General features: G+C 35.1%; 1 protein-coding gene across 2 annotated transcripts in view; it reads right to left on the bottom strand.

Annotated features, from left to right (window-relative positions):
- MMUT (methylmalonyl-CoA mutase) overlaps positions 1–15853 on the bottom strand; it is a 33666-nt gene extending 17813 nt beyond the window's left edge. Inside the window, exons 1-7 of one of the 2 annotated variants that reach the window (XM_023725582.1) lie at positions 15747–15853; positions 12163–12587; positions 10636–11003; positions 7356–7513; positions 6592–6763; positions 3333–3581; positions 642–753 (exon numbers count right to left, since the gene is read on the bottom strand). In XM_023725582.1, coding sequence (XP_023581350.1) covers positions 642–753; positions 3333–3581; positions 6592–6763; positions 7356–7513; positions 10636–11003; positions 12163–12547 — 1444 coding nt within the window. In that variant the 5' untranslated portion in view covers positions 12548–12587; positions 15747–15853. Of the gene's footprint in view, positions 1–641; positions 754–3332; positions 3582–6591; positions 6764–7355; positions 7514–10635; positions 11004–12162; positions 15684–15746 lie in introns of those variants that run through there. The other variant, XM_004390824.2, reaches the window with a different exon arrangement.
- Between the last annotated feature and the right edge of the window lie 27 nt (positions 15854–15880).

The raw sequence follows: 15880 nt of genomic DNA, 5'->3' as shown, positions 1-15880 counted from the left end.
AAAAAAAAAAAAATCTATTAAGTTATAAACCAAAATTATAAAGATCTTCCTTAACATGATACCAGCTAGCTTATTACTACTTATTACTCTATCTAAAGAAACCCACTACCCCTACCCCAAGTAATACCCCTTATTTCCTTCACAGCACTTACCACAATCCACATTATTTTATTGGTTTATTGTTTTATTTTCTATCTCCCTTACTAGAATGTAAGCTCTATTGGTGGAGAGAGCATATGTGTCCTGCTCACAACTGTATGCCCAGGCCTAGCACTGTGCCTCACACAGAGTAGGCTAGAAAAATGGACTGACTGATTAAATGAATGAATGAATGTACAAGAACTCCAGTGCAGAGCACAATGACCATCAATACTGTCATCTTCAAAATGTTGGCGATACCCACACACACACATATGTACAATGAGCATACAAACACACAAACTTTGTATATATGCTTGCCCATGTGCATCCATGCATACAAAAATAGAAACACATATATCTATATAACAATGAGAAAGATTTTACTCATTTCATTTTCCATTATTTTTGTTTTCTTAACTATATACTCTATCTACAAACAGAAATTGCCATTTCTTTTGAAATACTGGATTTCCTATATAAACTTCCCCACTTCGTCTTACCAGAATCTATTCTAGCTTGTCTTCGGGCAGCACATTCTTCAATTCTTAGTTTAGGTATTCCCTCAGCTACAGCTTTGGCCATTCCACCTATTTCTTCAATTTCATTAATGAGCTAATAACAAAAATAGATTAATAAAACTAGAAGAGAATATGAACAAAGTTTTATAGTCTTATAAACTATTTTGAGTACCACATAATTACTAACATACACTATTTTACTATAGTGCATATCATTTATATACCCTATATACACTGTAATTTATATTTATAAATTATACACTATTTTAGTAGAAAAAGTAATGTTTCATAAGAAAAGAATTACATCAAGGGCATTAATTAGAAATTGTACGTGTTTGAAGTTGTTCAAAAAGACAACAGAAAAGCTAACAAATATGTTCTGGAAAATACAAGATCTCTCACTCAAATTTTGGAAGAAAACTTAAGATAACATCAATTTTGTAATCTTTACTTTTAACTACATAACGTTTTATGGTTATAAAAATAAAGATTCAATAAAACATATTTCAAAATGCAATTTTACTTCTGATTTAAGCGGCAGAGTAATGACGTACCTCCATCTTTAATGAAACTAGGAAATATCTAAACCTTCAATAAGTCTCTATATAAAGAAAGAAAATGAATGTTGAAATGGTACATGAAAAGAATAGAGGGTAGGAGAAAGGAACAAGGTCAAACTTGAGTGCCTGCAGAGAAGGTGTAGGAAGAGAGGTACTATAGAGAAGCAGGATGCTTTTTCCTGAACAATTCAAAAGAGAAGATTCTGTATCAGATTCTGGAGCCCTGGTTGCACAGTGGTTAAGAGCTCAGCTGCTAACCAAAAGGTCAGTAGTTCGAATCCACCAGCTGCTCCTTGGAAACCCTATGGGGCAGTTCTACTCCGTCTTATAGGGTCACTATGAGTTGGAATCGACTTGAGGGCAATTAGTTTGATTTTACAGGTATCAGATTCTACAGAAGTCAAGGGTAAGATGGAAAGCTAAAAAGAGGGGAACATTTTGAGAGTTTGTATCTGCCTCTCTCCCACTCTGGAGGAGAATTAAATTTTACTGTCTGCAGAAAAGGAACTAGAGAGGCAACAGACTCCCACACCAAGTATAAAGAAGGGAAGGAGGAAGAAGAAGCCTTACTCTTACTGAAATAAAAGGCTGTATTCTGAATGATATGATTAAAAACAAAATGCACACAGAAGACACAGAGACTATGCAGGATGAAGAAGAAAAATCCAAAACTTACATATAATATCCTCATAAAAATAAGAAAAGTTTCTGCATTAATGAAACAAAAGAAGTATGAAATACAATGCAAGAGGAACAAGTAGAAAACAAGAATGAACTTTTGGAAATTAAACATATATAAATTTTAAAGTATGTAAGTAGAAAAATAAAGTTGAGGAATCTCTAATAAGACACAACAGAAAGTCAAAGAGCATCACAGAAAAAAACATGACTGGAGAATTCAAGAAGGTTCAATATCTGATAACTAGGAGTCCTATAAAAACAAACCATAGAAAAATGGCAGAGAGGAAAATCAAAGAAATAATACAAGAAAATTTTCCAGGCTGATAAGACCATGAAATCTCCAAAAGAAAAAGGCCTACCAAATATCCAATCCAATACAACACAAGAAAAAATAAACACACTGAGGTACATCAACACGAAAAATTTAAAAAAAAGATCTTGAAGCTTTCAAAAGAAAGATCCTCAATAAGAATGGCAACACGTTTCTAAACAGCAATACTGGAAGCTGGAATAAAATGGATCAATGCTTACATACTTCTGAGTAGAAATAATTTCAAACCTAGTTAGAATATTAGTCAAGTACAAGAGTAAAATAAAGACATTTTCAAATATGAAAAGTTTCAAATAATTAATCTCCCATGCATCATTTTTTGGCTGATTTCTATGAGATGTGCTTCAAAACAACAAGGGATAAATCAACAAAGAATTCAATATGGTGGAGGTGAAAAGAATTCTCAGGATGACAGCAAAAGGAAGTCAAATGACAACAGTCAGCAGGCCTAGAGAAACCAGTATTAATCAAATGAGATCATTAGAGGGCTTCAGGAAGTATTATATTGAGATATAATTATATTGCAGGATTAAAAAAAAATATCTGTTACCATCGAGTCGATTCTGACTCATAGCGACCCTATAGGACAGGGTACAACTTTCCCATAGGGTTTCCAAGGAGCGGCTGGTGGATTCGAACTGCCATCATTTTGGTTAGCAGCCAAGCTCTTAACCACTGCACCACCAGGGCTCCATATTGCAGTACAGGAGGAGGGAAGAAGAGGTGTGAATTACCTAAAACACTAAACTACCATACTAACAAAGTAGTAATGTCTAAAATTGATAGAATTGGAAAAAATAGTGTGATATTAAAATATACAGATAAAACAAGAGGAAACAAAAAAAAAGGAGTATGTAATGTAGCTGATTCCTAGGAGCAGAATAAAAGCAAGTGCGGGACAAAGGACTACTGTTTTTTGTATAAGCCTTTAAGACTTTTTAATCTCTTTGAATAAAATACTTTAATACCAATACAAATGTTTTATTAAATTAAGTATTAGTGTAGAATACGACAAAATAAAATCTAAAATCCCTCTTTTCTCTCAAACGATTTATATTTCTATAAATCCTGAAAGCAAAGTTTCAAGCAAGAAAAACTGACCTTCAAGGCAGCATTATAAACATCATTCGTGAGAGATTCCATCATATATGAACCTCCCCAAGGATCAGCCACTTTGGGAATCCCAGATTCTTCTTGAATGATTATTTGAGTGTTCCTGGCAATTCGAGCACTTTTCACAGTTGGCAAACCCAAGGCTTCATCAAACGAATTTGTGTGCAAAGACTGAGTCCCTCCAAACACTGCTGCCATTGCTTCTATCGTAGTACGAATAATGTTATTGTAAGGATCCTAAAATATTTAGTAAATCACCAAAAGCAAAATGAGGAAACAGTCTATATGCATTTCAGTTTAAAAGACAGTATGATTAAGCAGTGATTGCTGCATATTTTCTATGTCAATGTTCACATTAGGCTCATCAAATAAATATAGACAAATCAGTGAACAAGCCACATTTACAATTAAGAGCCAAAGTATCTAGTCTGTGCTTAGACACTAAAACATTGTTTCTTATAGTTCACTGACATCTTAAATATTGGTTTTGTTTACTTTTCTACTCCCTAAATATTGTTCTGTAAGTATATTAGAAATGTCTGCTTTGTCTCCTTAAATTGAGATCCTTCATCTCAAAATGTATTATCTTCTAATTATTTTGTATCCCTTGAGGTATCTACCACAACGATGTGCACAAAACAGGCCTCAATAAATGATTAATAAAACAGATGAACAGTGGTCTGTGATATAGGAAATCTCCAGTTCATTTTATTCCCATCTGTGATTTGGGCAAGTTATTTGACTTCTGTGAACTTCTGTCTCCTTAGTTGTAAAAATAAGAAGGTAAGACAAAAACAATTATTAAAGTTTCTTCCAACCCTGAAAATCTGTATTTCTCCATTATAAGGACCTAAAGTTGTATTTCATATTGGGTATATTATTTATCATTCACTTTTAAATGTATAAAAGCAATGTTTCTTTAGTTATAAAAGTTTTTTAAATGTGTCAAAATAATATGTAAACAGAACACGTCAAAGTCATCACCAAACAATATTTTTAATGGAATAAAATTAAGTTACCCAAGTGATAATAGTTTTTAAATGGTATGTTTACATGCTTATTTAAATACATAACTATATTATATATATATGTATTTTACATATATATAAATAAAACATGTAGTTTTATATATATACATATAAACTATACTTTCAAATTTTAATTGGGGAGTTTTATGTTAATAATTCTAACTTTAAATTATTTAGGATGGTGTTAAATTATGATTTGTACTTCTTCCTCATTACCACATTTTTTTGTTTCTAAAATAAAAAGCTTAGATTTAAATGATTTTATACTGTTAACCACTAGAGGGAGCCTATTTAATTTGTGAACATGACTGGATGCTTATAAAAAAAAGCAGACTTAAGTACATTCACAGAGCAATGATTCTTAACTTATTTTACATCTTAAAAATCAACTTATTCCAGTACTTCCACTTATAACTGAAAAAGGAAACACAATCTGAATTTATGAAAATGGTGTTCTTTGGCCAAGATGACATTCCAGTGTTAATTTGTTATAATTGAATCAATTTGTGCAAACTATACTTATGGTAAATTTTCAAAACATTTTTATTCTAAGTACTCAGTGTATCATTCATTTATAAGACCATGCAGAATAACATATGGGACACTAAAATACATATCAAAACAATATGTCAGAACCTAGAACACATCCACGTGAACTTCAGCAAGCAAATAATTATTCTGAGACTAGGTCTCATTTAGATAATGAGGACATTAATTTACACACTGATTAAATATAAGGTAATCATGAAAAATCACATATGATGATAGTGAAAATGCATGTAAACTACCCAAATGTTAGTAATTATTAATATAATTATATTAAGACACACCCTATCTCATGAATTACTTTAAAATTTTTACTACTTTTAATTAATTTGGTCTACTAATGAAAATAAATATTTCAAAACTATACTAAATATTTGTTTTGACATATAAAGTGTCGGATTTCTGGAAATGTATATATATATCACATTTATTTGCAAAAAAGATACTACATAATATTCATTTCTCTCTCTCCCTTCCTAACAGACCCTGATTTTGTTTGGAGTGGCAGTATTTCCAGCCCTAAGTAAGGTACTCACCTTCCCAGTCTCCCTTGTAGCTAAAGTAGCCACGTAATGAAATAGGAGTTCTGAGAAACTTTTTACTTTTTCTGACAAAAAGGAAAGGTACAGCTGGTGCCACATCACCCTGCTTTGAACATGAACCTGATCGCTGCAGCCATGGCACTCATCTTGCAATCACTGAGAAAAGCAGGGAAGTGACATCAGCTGTGCCACTGCACTGTCAGTGAAGCAAAGCCAGAATCAACCTGTTTCCAAATTTCTATAATTTGAAAGAAAACATAATAATTAGCTCTTATTTGTTAAACCTACTTTGTCAAGATTTCCCTTACTTAAAGCCAAACTATTCAGATACCATCTAAATACCACCTACATAAAACTCACTATTTAAAGTACCTAGCATAGTAAAATAAGAGGCAAAGTTGGTTCAGTGGCAGAATTCTCGCCTTCCATGCAGGAGACCCAGGTTTGATTCTCAATGTGCCTCAAGTGCAGCCACTACTCATTTGTCAGTGGAAGCCTGCTTGTTGCTATGCTGCTGAACAGGTTTCAGCAGAGTTCCCAGACTAAGATGGACTAGGAAGAAAGGCCTGGTGATCTATTTCCAAAAATTAGCCAGTGAAAACCCTATGGATCACAATGGTCCAGTTCACTGTGCTTAGGGTTGACAGGAGTCAGGGGCCAACTCAATGGCAGCTAACAACAACAGCACAGTAAACGCTTAATAAAAGTCAACTAAAGAAAAATGGTTAGTTACATTTACTTGATGTAATCTCTTACAATAAAATTTAAAATGATGAAAGCTATGTAGCAAAATAAAGTACTATTTTAAGTGAAAAAAATACAAGATTCTCTTATGCTGTTTGCAACTATGAAAAATGACATTTACATTTACAGAAACAATTAGAAGAGACCATAAAAAAATAAAATGATTGATATGGTAGTAACTGGACTATAGAAAAGATTCTTCTTTTTAAATGCCGGTATAATTAAAATATGTGTAAGTACAAAAATATTAACATGCATTTCACTTAAGAATACTTACAACTTTCAAATATTAGCAGATAGGTTCTTAAATCTATTTTTTGACTGTGCCAAGCTGCTTAGAAGAAAAGCTACGACTATTAAATGCTATACTTTAAATTATATACACACCTGCTCAGTAAGTGACCATCCTGATGTCTGACAGTGTGCTCTTAGAAGAAGAGATTTAGAGTTTTTAGGCTGAAACATCTTCTCTATTAAGTGAGCCCAGAGTCTTCTCCCAGCTCTCATCTTTGCTATTTCCATATAGAAGTTCATCCCAATTCCCCAGAAGAAAGACAACCTGAAATAGTTATGCAAGTCCAGAATTTGATCTAACTTGATAATATAAAATGGGAAATGAAACTAGTTATATCACATACTAGATAATCAATATGTAGATTTTAATTTCAAACAACTTAATCTGAATTAAAACCAATACCCATGTACTTAAGTAACTTTAAACCTAATACATGAAAGTACAATTTTATGCATGCAGAAGAAATAGCTGTGACTATTTGCTTCAGGTTGAGAATTATTCACTTTGAAACTGATTTTCTTTAAGAAAGAACTCCCCTTCTGTCCATAAATAAAGAATAGTTCAATTATTTAAGGAATACCCAATATGTAAGGCAGGGGCCACCCAGGAAGGGAATAAAACTCACTAAATTACCGTGTTGGGATAGCAAGGAAGATTTTTAAAGAATACCTGCTTATTTAGTCTAGGCATATATTAATCTAATTTGTTCCCAGCCCTGCTATACTCCCTTTTGTCTTTTATCTTATAGCTGTTCTGCACATTTAGATTATTTGTCTGCCTCTAGGCATTAAGTTTATTATTATTTTTAATTATTAACCATGTAATGTTGAACAACATCTGACTTTAGTTTACTTACCTAGGCGCAAATTCATCAATTGTCAGGCCAGCTTGGAGTCCAGTTCTACAGTACTCTAATCCATCTGCGATAGTATAGGCCAGTTCCAGAATGGCATCAGCCCCTGCTTCCTGCATATGGTAGCCACTAATTGAAATTGAATTGAATTTTGGCATGTACTAAATAAAAGAAAATAAAGAATATAACAATGAATAAAAATCTTAAAATGTTCTCTTAAACCCATTTTCTAAAATCAAATATTATTTTAAAATATTCAACTCATATATACTAAGTAGTTTGCAATGTTCATTAAAAAATATTTAATGTTTATTTTGTTACATTTAATTCACTTTCCAATTTTAGTGGCTGATAAAGTGACCCACTATCAGGACTATACCTGTTCCGCTTTTCTAATGGAAAAGAATTTGCACTAACCATCCTTTAAGGCCAAAAGCTTAAACTTTGAAATTAGCTGGCTGAGGAAAGGCCTGGCAATCTACTTCTGAAAAAATCAGCCATTGAAAACTCTATGGAAAGATACAACTATTGGTCTCTACTCATTCAGAGCAAAAGAGAAAGAAGGAAACCAAAAACTCAAAGAAAAAACTGGTCTACAGGACTAATAATCTACACAAACCACGGCCTCATCTACCTTGAGACCAGAAGAACTAGATGGTGTCCGGCTACACTACCGACTGTTCTGATCAGGGCACAGTAGATGGATCCTGATAAAATGGGAGAAAAACGTGGTAACAGAACCTCAGATTCTTAAAAAAAAACAGACTTACTGGACCAGTTGAGACTACAGTACAGCAGGAGACTATTGGCCTGAGATACTCTTTAAACCTTGAACCAAAACTAGCCCCTGTGGTCACCTTTTAGCTAAATAACAGATAAGCTAAGAAAATAAAGAATATCATTCATGAAAAAAGAAGAAGAACGTAACACTTGGCCTGAGAACCAAATGCCAACATTTTTAATTCCAAATCAATGACTCTGATCTCCATAGCGTGGCCTCATAACTTTGGGTAAATCTGCTAAAGATGTATACATTTAATTATCATTGACTAGTTACTAATTTTCTTAGCTGAATGAAGGCAATATACATGACTAAGTACAAAGTGGGAAAAAATGGGTCAATTCTTAGTACTATATGTTGAAATAAAAAGGGAAAAAATATATGGCTTAAAAATCACAGAATTCAATTTTATTTACTCTGGTGTTTAATGCTAAGCATACCCCAGACAGGTTCTTTCTACCACAGTCACTAAGAAAACTGCATTTCCACTATTCTCCTAAAATTTCATATTAGGTAGGCTACATATCATACGTATCCTGCAGACTCAAAAACAATTATCCTTCCCAAGAGTTAGCCAAACTTAAAATAATAAAAACTAAATCACATAAAACTCAGTACAGTGGTTAAGAGCATGGACTCTGGACTCAGAGTGCCTGGGCTCAAATTCTAGCTGTGTCACTTAACTAGTCATGTGCCTGCAGGCAACTTATTCAACCTTGTTATTCTTTGGTTTCCTAAACCATAAAGATAATAATGGTACTTTCCTCATGTGGTTGTTTTAGGATTAAATGATTCATCTAAAGCACTTAATACAATGCCTGTGCATAGCAAGCACTCAAAAAATGTTAGTTGTGAGTGTATGGTATAGATTATCTATATTTTCAATTGAAAATATTTTATTTATATCTATCAAAAAGCTCTTGAAAAACGTTCTATCACAAAAGCAATAAGGGGACTGAATCACATGAAATTTGGAGAGAACTGGAGTACATTTGGAATTACAAATAAGAGGCAAGGAAACAAACAGGTGCTTCTCCACAGAGAAGAGTTTAGTAGCAGAATTTAAGAACATAAAAGTTTACAGTTTATACAATACTTCTGTATAGCATTATTTGATCAGTATCTGCAATTGGAATTATTACCACTTATATGAAAAAGCAATTTTGAACCTGTGGATGAAATTAAGATCTTTTAAAAGGTGAACACCCAAGCCCACAAAGGCCCAGACCGCTGTGCTCTATCCCAACAACTATTCTCCACCCTACTCCTGTAAAACCATAAATTCAGAGAGCCAATGTGCAATAGACTACATTTCCAATCTTCTCTTGCTACTGTGTGTTCACTGAGATTTAAGTGGACATTTTGTGTGTTCCTTCCGGAAGTTCACCTTAAATGAGAGAAGCTGGGTCCCTCAAAGACACACACACATGCCACCTATCTCCTTCCTTAATCTTGAGATGATGTAGTAACAATGGTGGAGAAACAAGATAAAAGGAGCCAGGTACCTCAGTGACTGTGGAGATGCCATACACGCTAACTCTTGCCAGCCTACCTTTTGACTTCTTTTATATGAAACAGAAAATAGTTTAGGCTACTGCTATTTGTTTTTGTTTTTGCCACATACTGCTAAATGCAATCCTCCTGTGTATCTGTTCTTGAAATATAAAGAGGTGACAGAAATATGGACTGCCTGTTAGAGATTATAATTCATTTGGGGAGATGAAGTAAATCTATGAAAAGAAATAAAACTGCAAAGGGCAAAGGCTGAATATCAAATGAGGAGTGTAGCAATAGTTGCAAGAATTCTGAGATAATAATAACTACGAGAGGTGAAAGAGATAAAAACGGTTTGATGGAGGAGGACGGATTTGCCCTGCATCATGAAATAATGGTTTAATTTTAAGGTAAGTAAGGAGAAGGGGCACACTGTCAGCATGAAGTGTGAGTGATGGCAGAATATATATATGAATTGCTCAGAGGAAAGGGAGGAAGATTTGTTTCCCAATGGAGGAACTGCTATTACTATAGGAACGCTCTTAGCTTCTTTTCCAACCGCTCTGACTGGGGAAGATGAACCTAATTCAGGGTGAGATATTAGGGATCCCATATGGTAGTATACATAAATGATATCCTCCAATCCAGCTTTTAGCAGAAATCACGCTGATATTTTGACCTCCATCTGTCTGACACCAGTGTCTACTTCACAACTGAATCTGAATTCTGGACAGAAATAAAGAAGTATAAATTTTGAGCCCTTCCCCCCAGAATATACATTTTAATAATAGAGAGAAACACAGTAAATGTCTATGGCCAGATTCCTACAGGTAATGACATATCATAAAATGAGTACATTAAAAACAAAAATCTAACAGCAAAAAAATCCCACTTATTTACTATATTTCCCAAGATTCAGTTACCAACTTCAAATTAGGTTATGACATTTTGTAAAACTTACTACATTAAAAGAACAATAGCAGAACCTATAATAACCACAAAGGATACCTTTGCTGTGTACTGGAAGATGTCAGCAATAATTTTCATAGATGGTTCTGGAGGAAAAATGTAGGTATTTCTGACCATGAACTCTTTAAGTATATCATTTTGGATTGTACCAGTAAGTTTCTCTTTAGGGACGCCTTGCTCTTCTCCAGTTACTATAAAAGTTGCAAGAATTGGAATAACTGCTCCATTCATAGTCATGGAAACTGACATTCTTTCTAAAGGAATTCCATCAAAAAGAATTTTGGTATCTTCCACAGTGTCAATAGCAACTCCAGCCATTCCAACATCACCACGAACTCGGGGGTTATCTGAATCATAACCTCGATGGGTTGCCAGATCAAAGGCAACTGATAATCCCTGTTGACCAGCTAAATAAATAAATGAAAAATAGGATTAAAGACTCTGGCATCAAAGTAAAACGATTTACTTTAACACTGCTCAAAGTATTAATTTATCTCATCGTAGTATACTTCTGTAACAAACATTATTTTCATGCTCATGCACGTCAAAACAAATTGAAATAAAGATGCCTCACTTTCTAAGATAGTGAGCCATTTCCATGTGCTTAAATGCACAAATAGAGTTCCAGATCATACTACAGTGGCAGGAGCAAAACACCTCACTTATATCCTTCTAAGAAGACAGCTTACCTTAACAGTTTTTAATAGAACTATTTCTAAAATACATTAAAAAAAAGCTGGCTGTTTATATATATATATAGTAAACATAATTTAACATCTGTATATACACTTACTTTTGTTCTTTTATCTAATAGTCATAACAGGATGTCTTGCCTATTTAAATATTCTGGGAAAAATAATGATTAAAACCCCCATAGAAAGTTTTTAAATAGTTAAATATAAAACCTGTTGTAGTCCAATCAATTCCAACTCATAGTGACCCTATAGGATATAGTAAAACTGCCCCATAGGGTTTCCAGGGCTGTAATCTTTATGGAAGCAGACTGCCACATCTTTCTCCCAACTAAAATATACCACAGTAAATATAAGTACATTAGATATGCTATGCAAATTATATATCCTCAAGTTTAGCATTCAAACAACATGATTTTATCGATCAGAAAGAATAGTAATTAACATAATTTTCAGAGAATGAGTGCCAGATTGCACTGAATATATTTGTACTACATTATCATTTATTACTTTCTTTTTGCAGCATTTAAACCACTTTCCCTCTATTTCCAAACCTGACAATTTTAATTAAAGCTTTTCAAAGGCAAAGCCAATTTCTCTTTTTCTTCATGTAACTTCATCTCACCTCATTTCTTTTATACAATGTGCATATAACTGTTGCTTACTTTCAAGAACTTAGGGATTTATTTGGGCTGACCTATCTTTCTAAACACAGAAGTTGAAAAACATCCATTTTTTTCAGAGTATAATTTTAACTACAGAATTATACAACAAATATCATCTCACAGAGATTAACCAACCTCCCCTTAAAAAAAGCCAGGAGTAGAAGGTATGTGTTTGATTATAAATATTATGTCTCACATTAAAATCTCACCCTTAATATTATCCTTATAGAACTTATTGCTTTCTTCCACAGTACTAAAGCCAGCATACTGGCGGATGGTCCAGGGCCTAAAGGTATACATGGTGGGATATGGTCCACGTGTGAATGGCTTCATTCCTGGAAGTTCCTCAGGAAAGTCCTTAGTATCCCTGCTAGAATACAAGGGCTTGATGGCTATCCCTTCTGGGGTGTGCCATGTTAGGTCTTCTGGGTTTTTGCCTTTTAGCTGCTTTTTAGCCAGGGCAGCCCATTCTGGGTGAAGGGGTTGTTGCTGGTGTAGAAGTCGTTGCCATTTGAGCCTCGGGCCTGGTGATTCTTTTAGCTGCTTTAGGTGATGGGGTGAAAGTAAAAAAAGTCGAGTCTTAGCCCTCAACATGATGGAGCATGGAAAACGCCCAACAGGAACAAGAACTGATCTAGACAAAGAAGCAAAGTGTACATACATTTAGAAGTAAGAAAAATGTGGGCTACTGGTTAGAAGGGAAAAGAGAAGGAAGAGGGCATATTAGTCTGATTTCATCTCTTCTTTTCTGCCTCCTGCATGTGCTACTTTATAACTTTGGCCCCTGCTCTCCATAGCTACTATCATTTTTCTAGTTCCAGTCTTCTTCAATAGCCTCTTAGCTGGTCTTACTCACCATGCTCTTAGCCTCCTCATATCCATTCTCCACAGTGACATCAATGCAAATCTGATCATGTCACGTGGTCCCCTCCTTAAAATTTTTCAAAGGCTTTGCAACATGTAGAGGATATAGTATAGCCTCATGATTACTAATTGTTATTATTATTATTATTGAATACCTACTTTATGACAAGCACTGTACTGGGTGCTAGAGAGAAAGTGGTGATAAAGACAAATAGGCATTTAAGGCCTCCATGCCCTGGCGTCTGCTTACTGCTCAGACTCATCTCTGCATTTGTCCACTACATATTTTCTGTCCAAGAAACACTGAATTACCTATAGCTCCCTACAAATATAAGTTCTGTGAATTTGCTCTTACTATTCTGTCTGCCTAAAATGTTCTTTGGCTAATTCAACTCAGGCATCTTCTCCAAGATGCCAGGCTATGTTCCAAGCACGGCTACAAAGACTTCACAGTTTTAATCCTCACCACGCCACCTCGAGGTAAGTATTATTACTATCATCCACATTTTACAGATGAGGAAACTGAGACAGAAGAGCCAGCATTTAAACCTAGGCAGCCTGATTCCAAAGTCCTTACATTTAACTAATATGCTCACAATCTCTCCCTGAACCCACCTGGGATAAATGGTCTCTTCAGAATCCACAGCACTGTTTTCCTGTTTTACCCACCATTTCCTATCCTACAATATATTAGAACCAACTATGTTTTATATTTTTATTATATATTTATATTTTATATAAAATAAAAATTGTATTTACTTATTATGCCAGTAGGAGTAAAAACGGTTTTAACCACTTTGGAAGACAAACTGGCACTAAGTATGAAGAGTCTCAGAAATGCTTACGTTCACTAACATCATTCCTGGGAAAGTTACTCTAATAATACATTAAACAGATGTTCCTTTTAGTTTTATTTGTCACGGATAAAAACTTAGATACACCATAAATATCTAACATAAAAATGAATAAGTGAATTATAGCATATGCAAATGCTAGAATTTTATGTGACTATTAAAATTTGATTAGAAAACAGGCAAAACTAATCTTTTTTTTTTATTATTGTGTAGGAAGCAACATGAATCTTTGATGTTTGAAGTTAGAGGAGTGGTCATTTACGATGGCTAGTACTGGAAGGGAGTGCAAGGCGGGCATCTGGAGTGATGGTCTTGATCTGAACACTGATTACACAGACGTGTTCAATTTGTGGAAATTCATGAAACTGTACACTTATGATATGTGCACTTACCTGTAAGTATATTATTTATAAATAAAAAGTTTTAAATGTTCTGAATAATATCTTTTAAAAGGAGACAATTTCAAAAAGTGTTAAGTGAAAGAATCAGGACACAAAATAGTAAATGTAGTACGTTCAACTAGGTAAAAAATGCATAGAGCAAAGTCTAAAAATAAGTACAACAAAAACAACTCCCATTACTAAATCTATTATGATTTTTATTCTACTTAATCCATGAGGTCCTTGTCATCCATCTTCTTGAAAGCCATATACTACATTTACTAGCTTAAAAGGTGGGTGAGAAAAATCATGAAAGTTACTAACGACATAAAAGGTAATTTGAAAACTGCCTGAGACTAGATTGTAGACAAGAAATATCACACCCATTTCACACAAAATACTCATGAGTTCTCCTAAACCTGGACAAACAATAGGAAAGAGTCCTGAGTAACAATGATTTCTTGGAAATCAACATTACTTTTAGATAAGAACACAGCTACTACTGACAGCAATAGGACTTCTGAATTTTCTCAGAAGATCCAACAACAAAGACTTCAAGCATTCAAAGAAGCAATATGCAAAGCAAATACGGTACTGATGGTTAGAACGTGTTAGAGAACAATAATGAAGCCTACCAGCACGCCTCCAAAAACATCCCTAAGAGAAAACACCTACAGTTCTAAACCAAATTATCTATTAGGCTTTGGCTGTTTACATGTGGTTCCATAGAAAGACTTCAGGAAAGGCCATTCACCTCCGATGTTCAACCAATTTGGGTTAGTGATGGCAACATAGGACATGCAAATTAAAATTAATATTAGCATAAATAAGTCTTTAAACATAAGCATATATTGGGGAAAAATAATCAAGTAGTTTAAAGCTTTATACAAACACACACAAACACAGAAGCTACAGGGTTTCAAGCTTCTGAAAGATCTGTCTCCTTCTGGATAAAACTGAGAACAAGTCAGTAATTTACACTTTTATGTCAATTTAGATGTCTTTCCTATTTCACCTCTCTCCCTCACTGCCACCTACAGACAGAAAGTCACCTTCAGTCCAGTCACCTCTTTTAAAACTATGGGCGCCTGGGCAGTCCAAACGGTTAAGGAGTTGGCTGCTAAACAAGAGGTTGGAGGTTCAAGTCCACCCAGAGGGGCCTCCAAAGAAAGATCGGGTGATCTACTTCCCAAAAATCAGCCACTGAAAAGCCTATGGTGCACGGTTCTACTCTGACACCATGGGGTCACCATGAGTTGGAGTAGACTCTGGCAACTGTGTTGGCAGCTGGTTTTGTTTAACATTTGCAGCACCTAGAGGGCTGCCTGTGAAGCCTGGGCACTCCTTTGGAATCGTATAAGAAGCGACCCCCTGCCAAGTGGAATGCTTCAGGCTGCTTGCGGGGCCAGGGAAAATGACATCGCTCCTGAGATGGTCAAAGCGCCGTCTTTCCAGCTGCACCTCCAAACTCCCAAGGACCTAGCTCAGGATGAGCGGTCAGTCGAAGCGAGAATCTAAACTTTAGAAGGTAGAGGAGCGCGGGATCCCGTCACAGTAGGAAGGTAAAGGTAAAGGAGAAGGTTGGGGGTAGGGAACGAGCAGAGAATTAGAGGACTATGGTAAGAGGAAGAAGAGAGCCAGGGAATGGAACGATCCGAAAGGCTGACGTGCCCCAAGGTGCACAATCCTACTCACTGGCCGGCCTCTACCGAACCTACACCGTGGTGAAGGTGGCTGGATTACGGCCCCAAAAGCCCAAGAACCACACAGCTGGGACTCCACTGCGCAAGCGCAAATTCAAGCTTGGAGGCGTAGGCCAACACCGCCCT

The sequence above is a fragment of the Trichechus manatus genome, unplaced genomic scaffold (assembly GCF_000243295.1).
Source record: "Trichechus manatus latirostris isolate Lorelei unplaced genomic scaffold, TriManLat1.0 scaffold00331, whole genome shotgun sequence".
NCBI lineage: Eukaryota > Metazoa > Chordata > Mammalia > Sirenia > Trichechidae > Trichechus > Trichechus manatus.
Note: the sequence above shows the minus strand (reverse complement) of the source record. Positions and strands in the feature narration are given on the sequence as shown.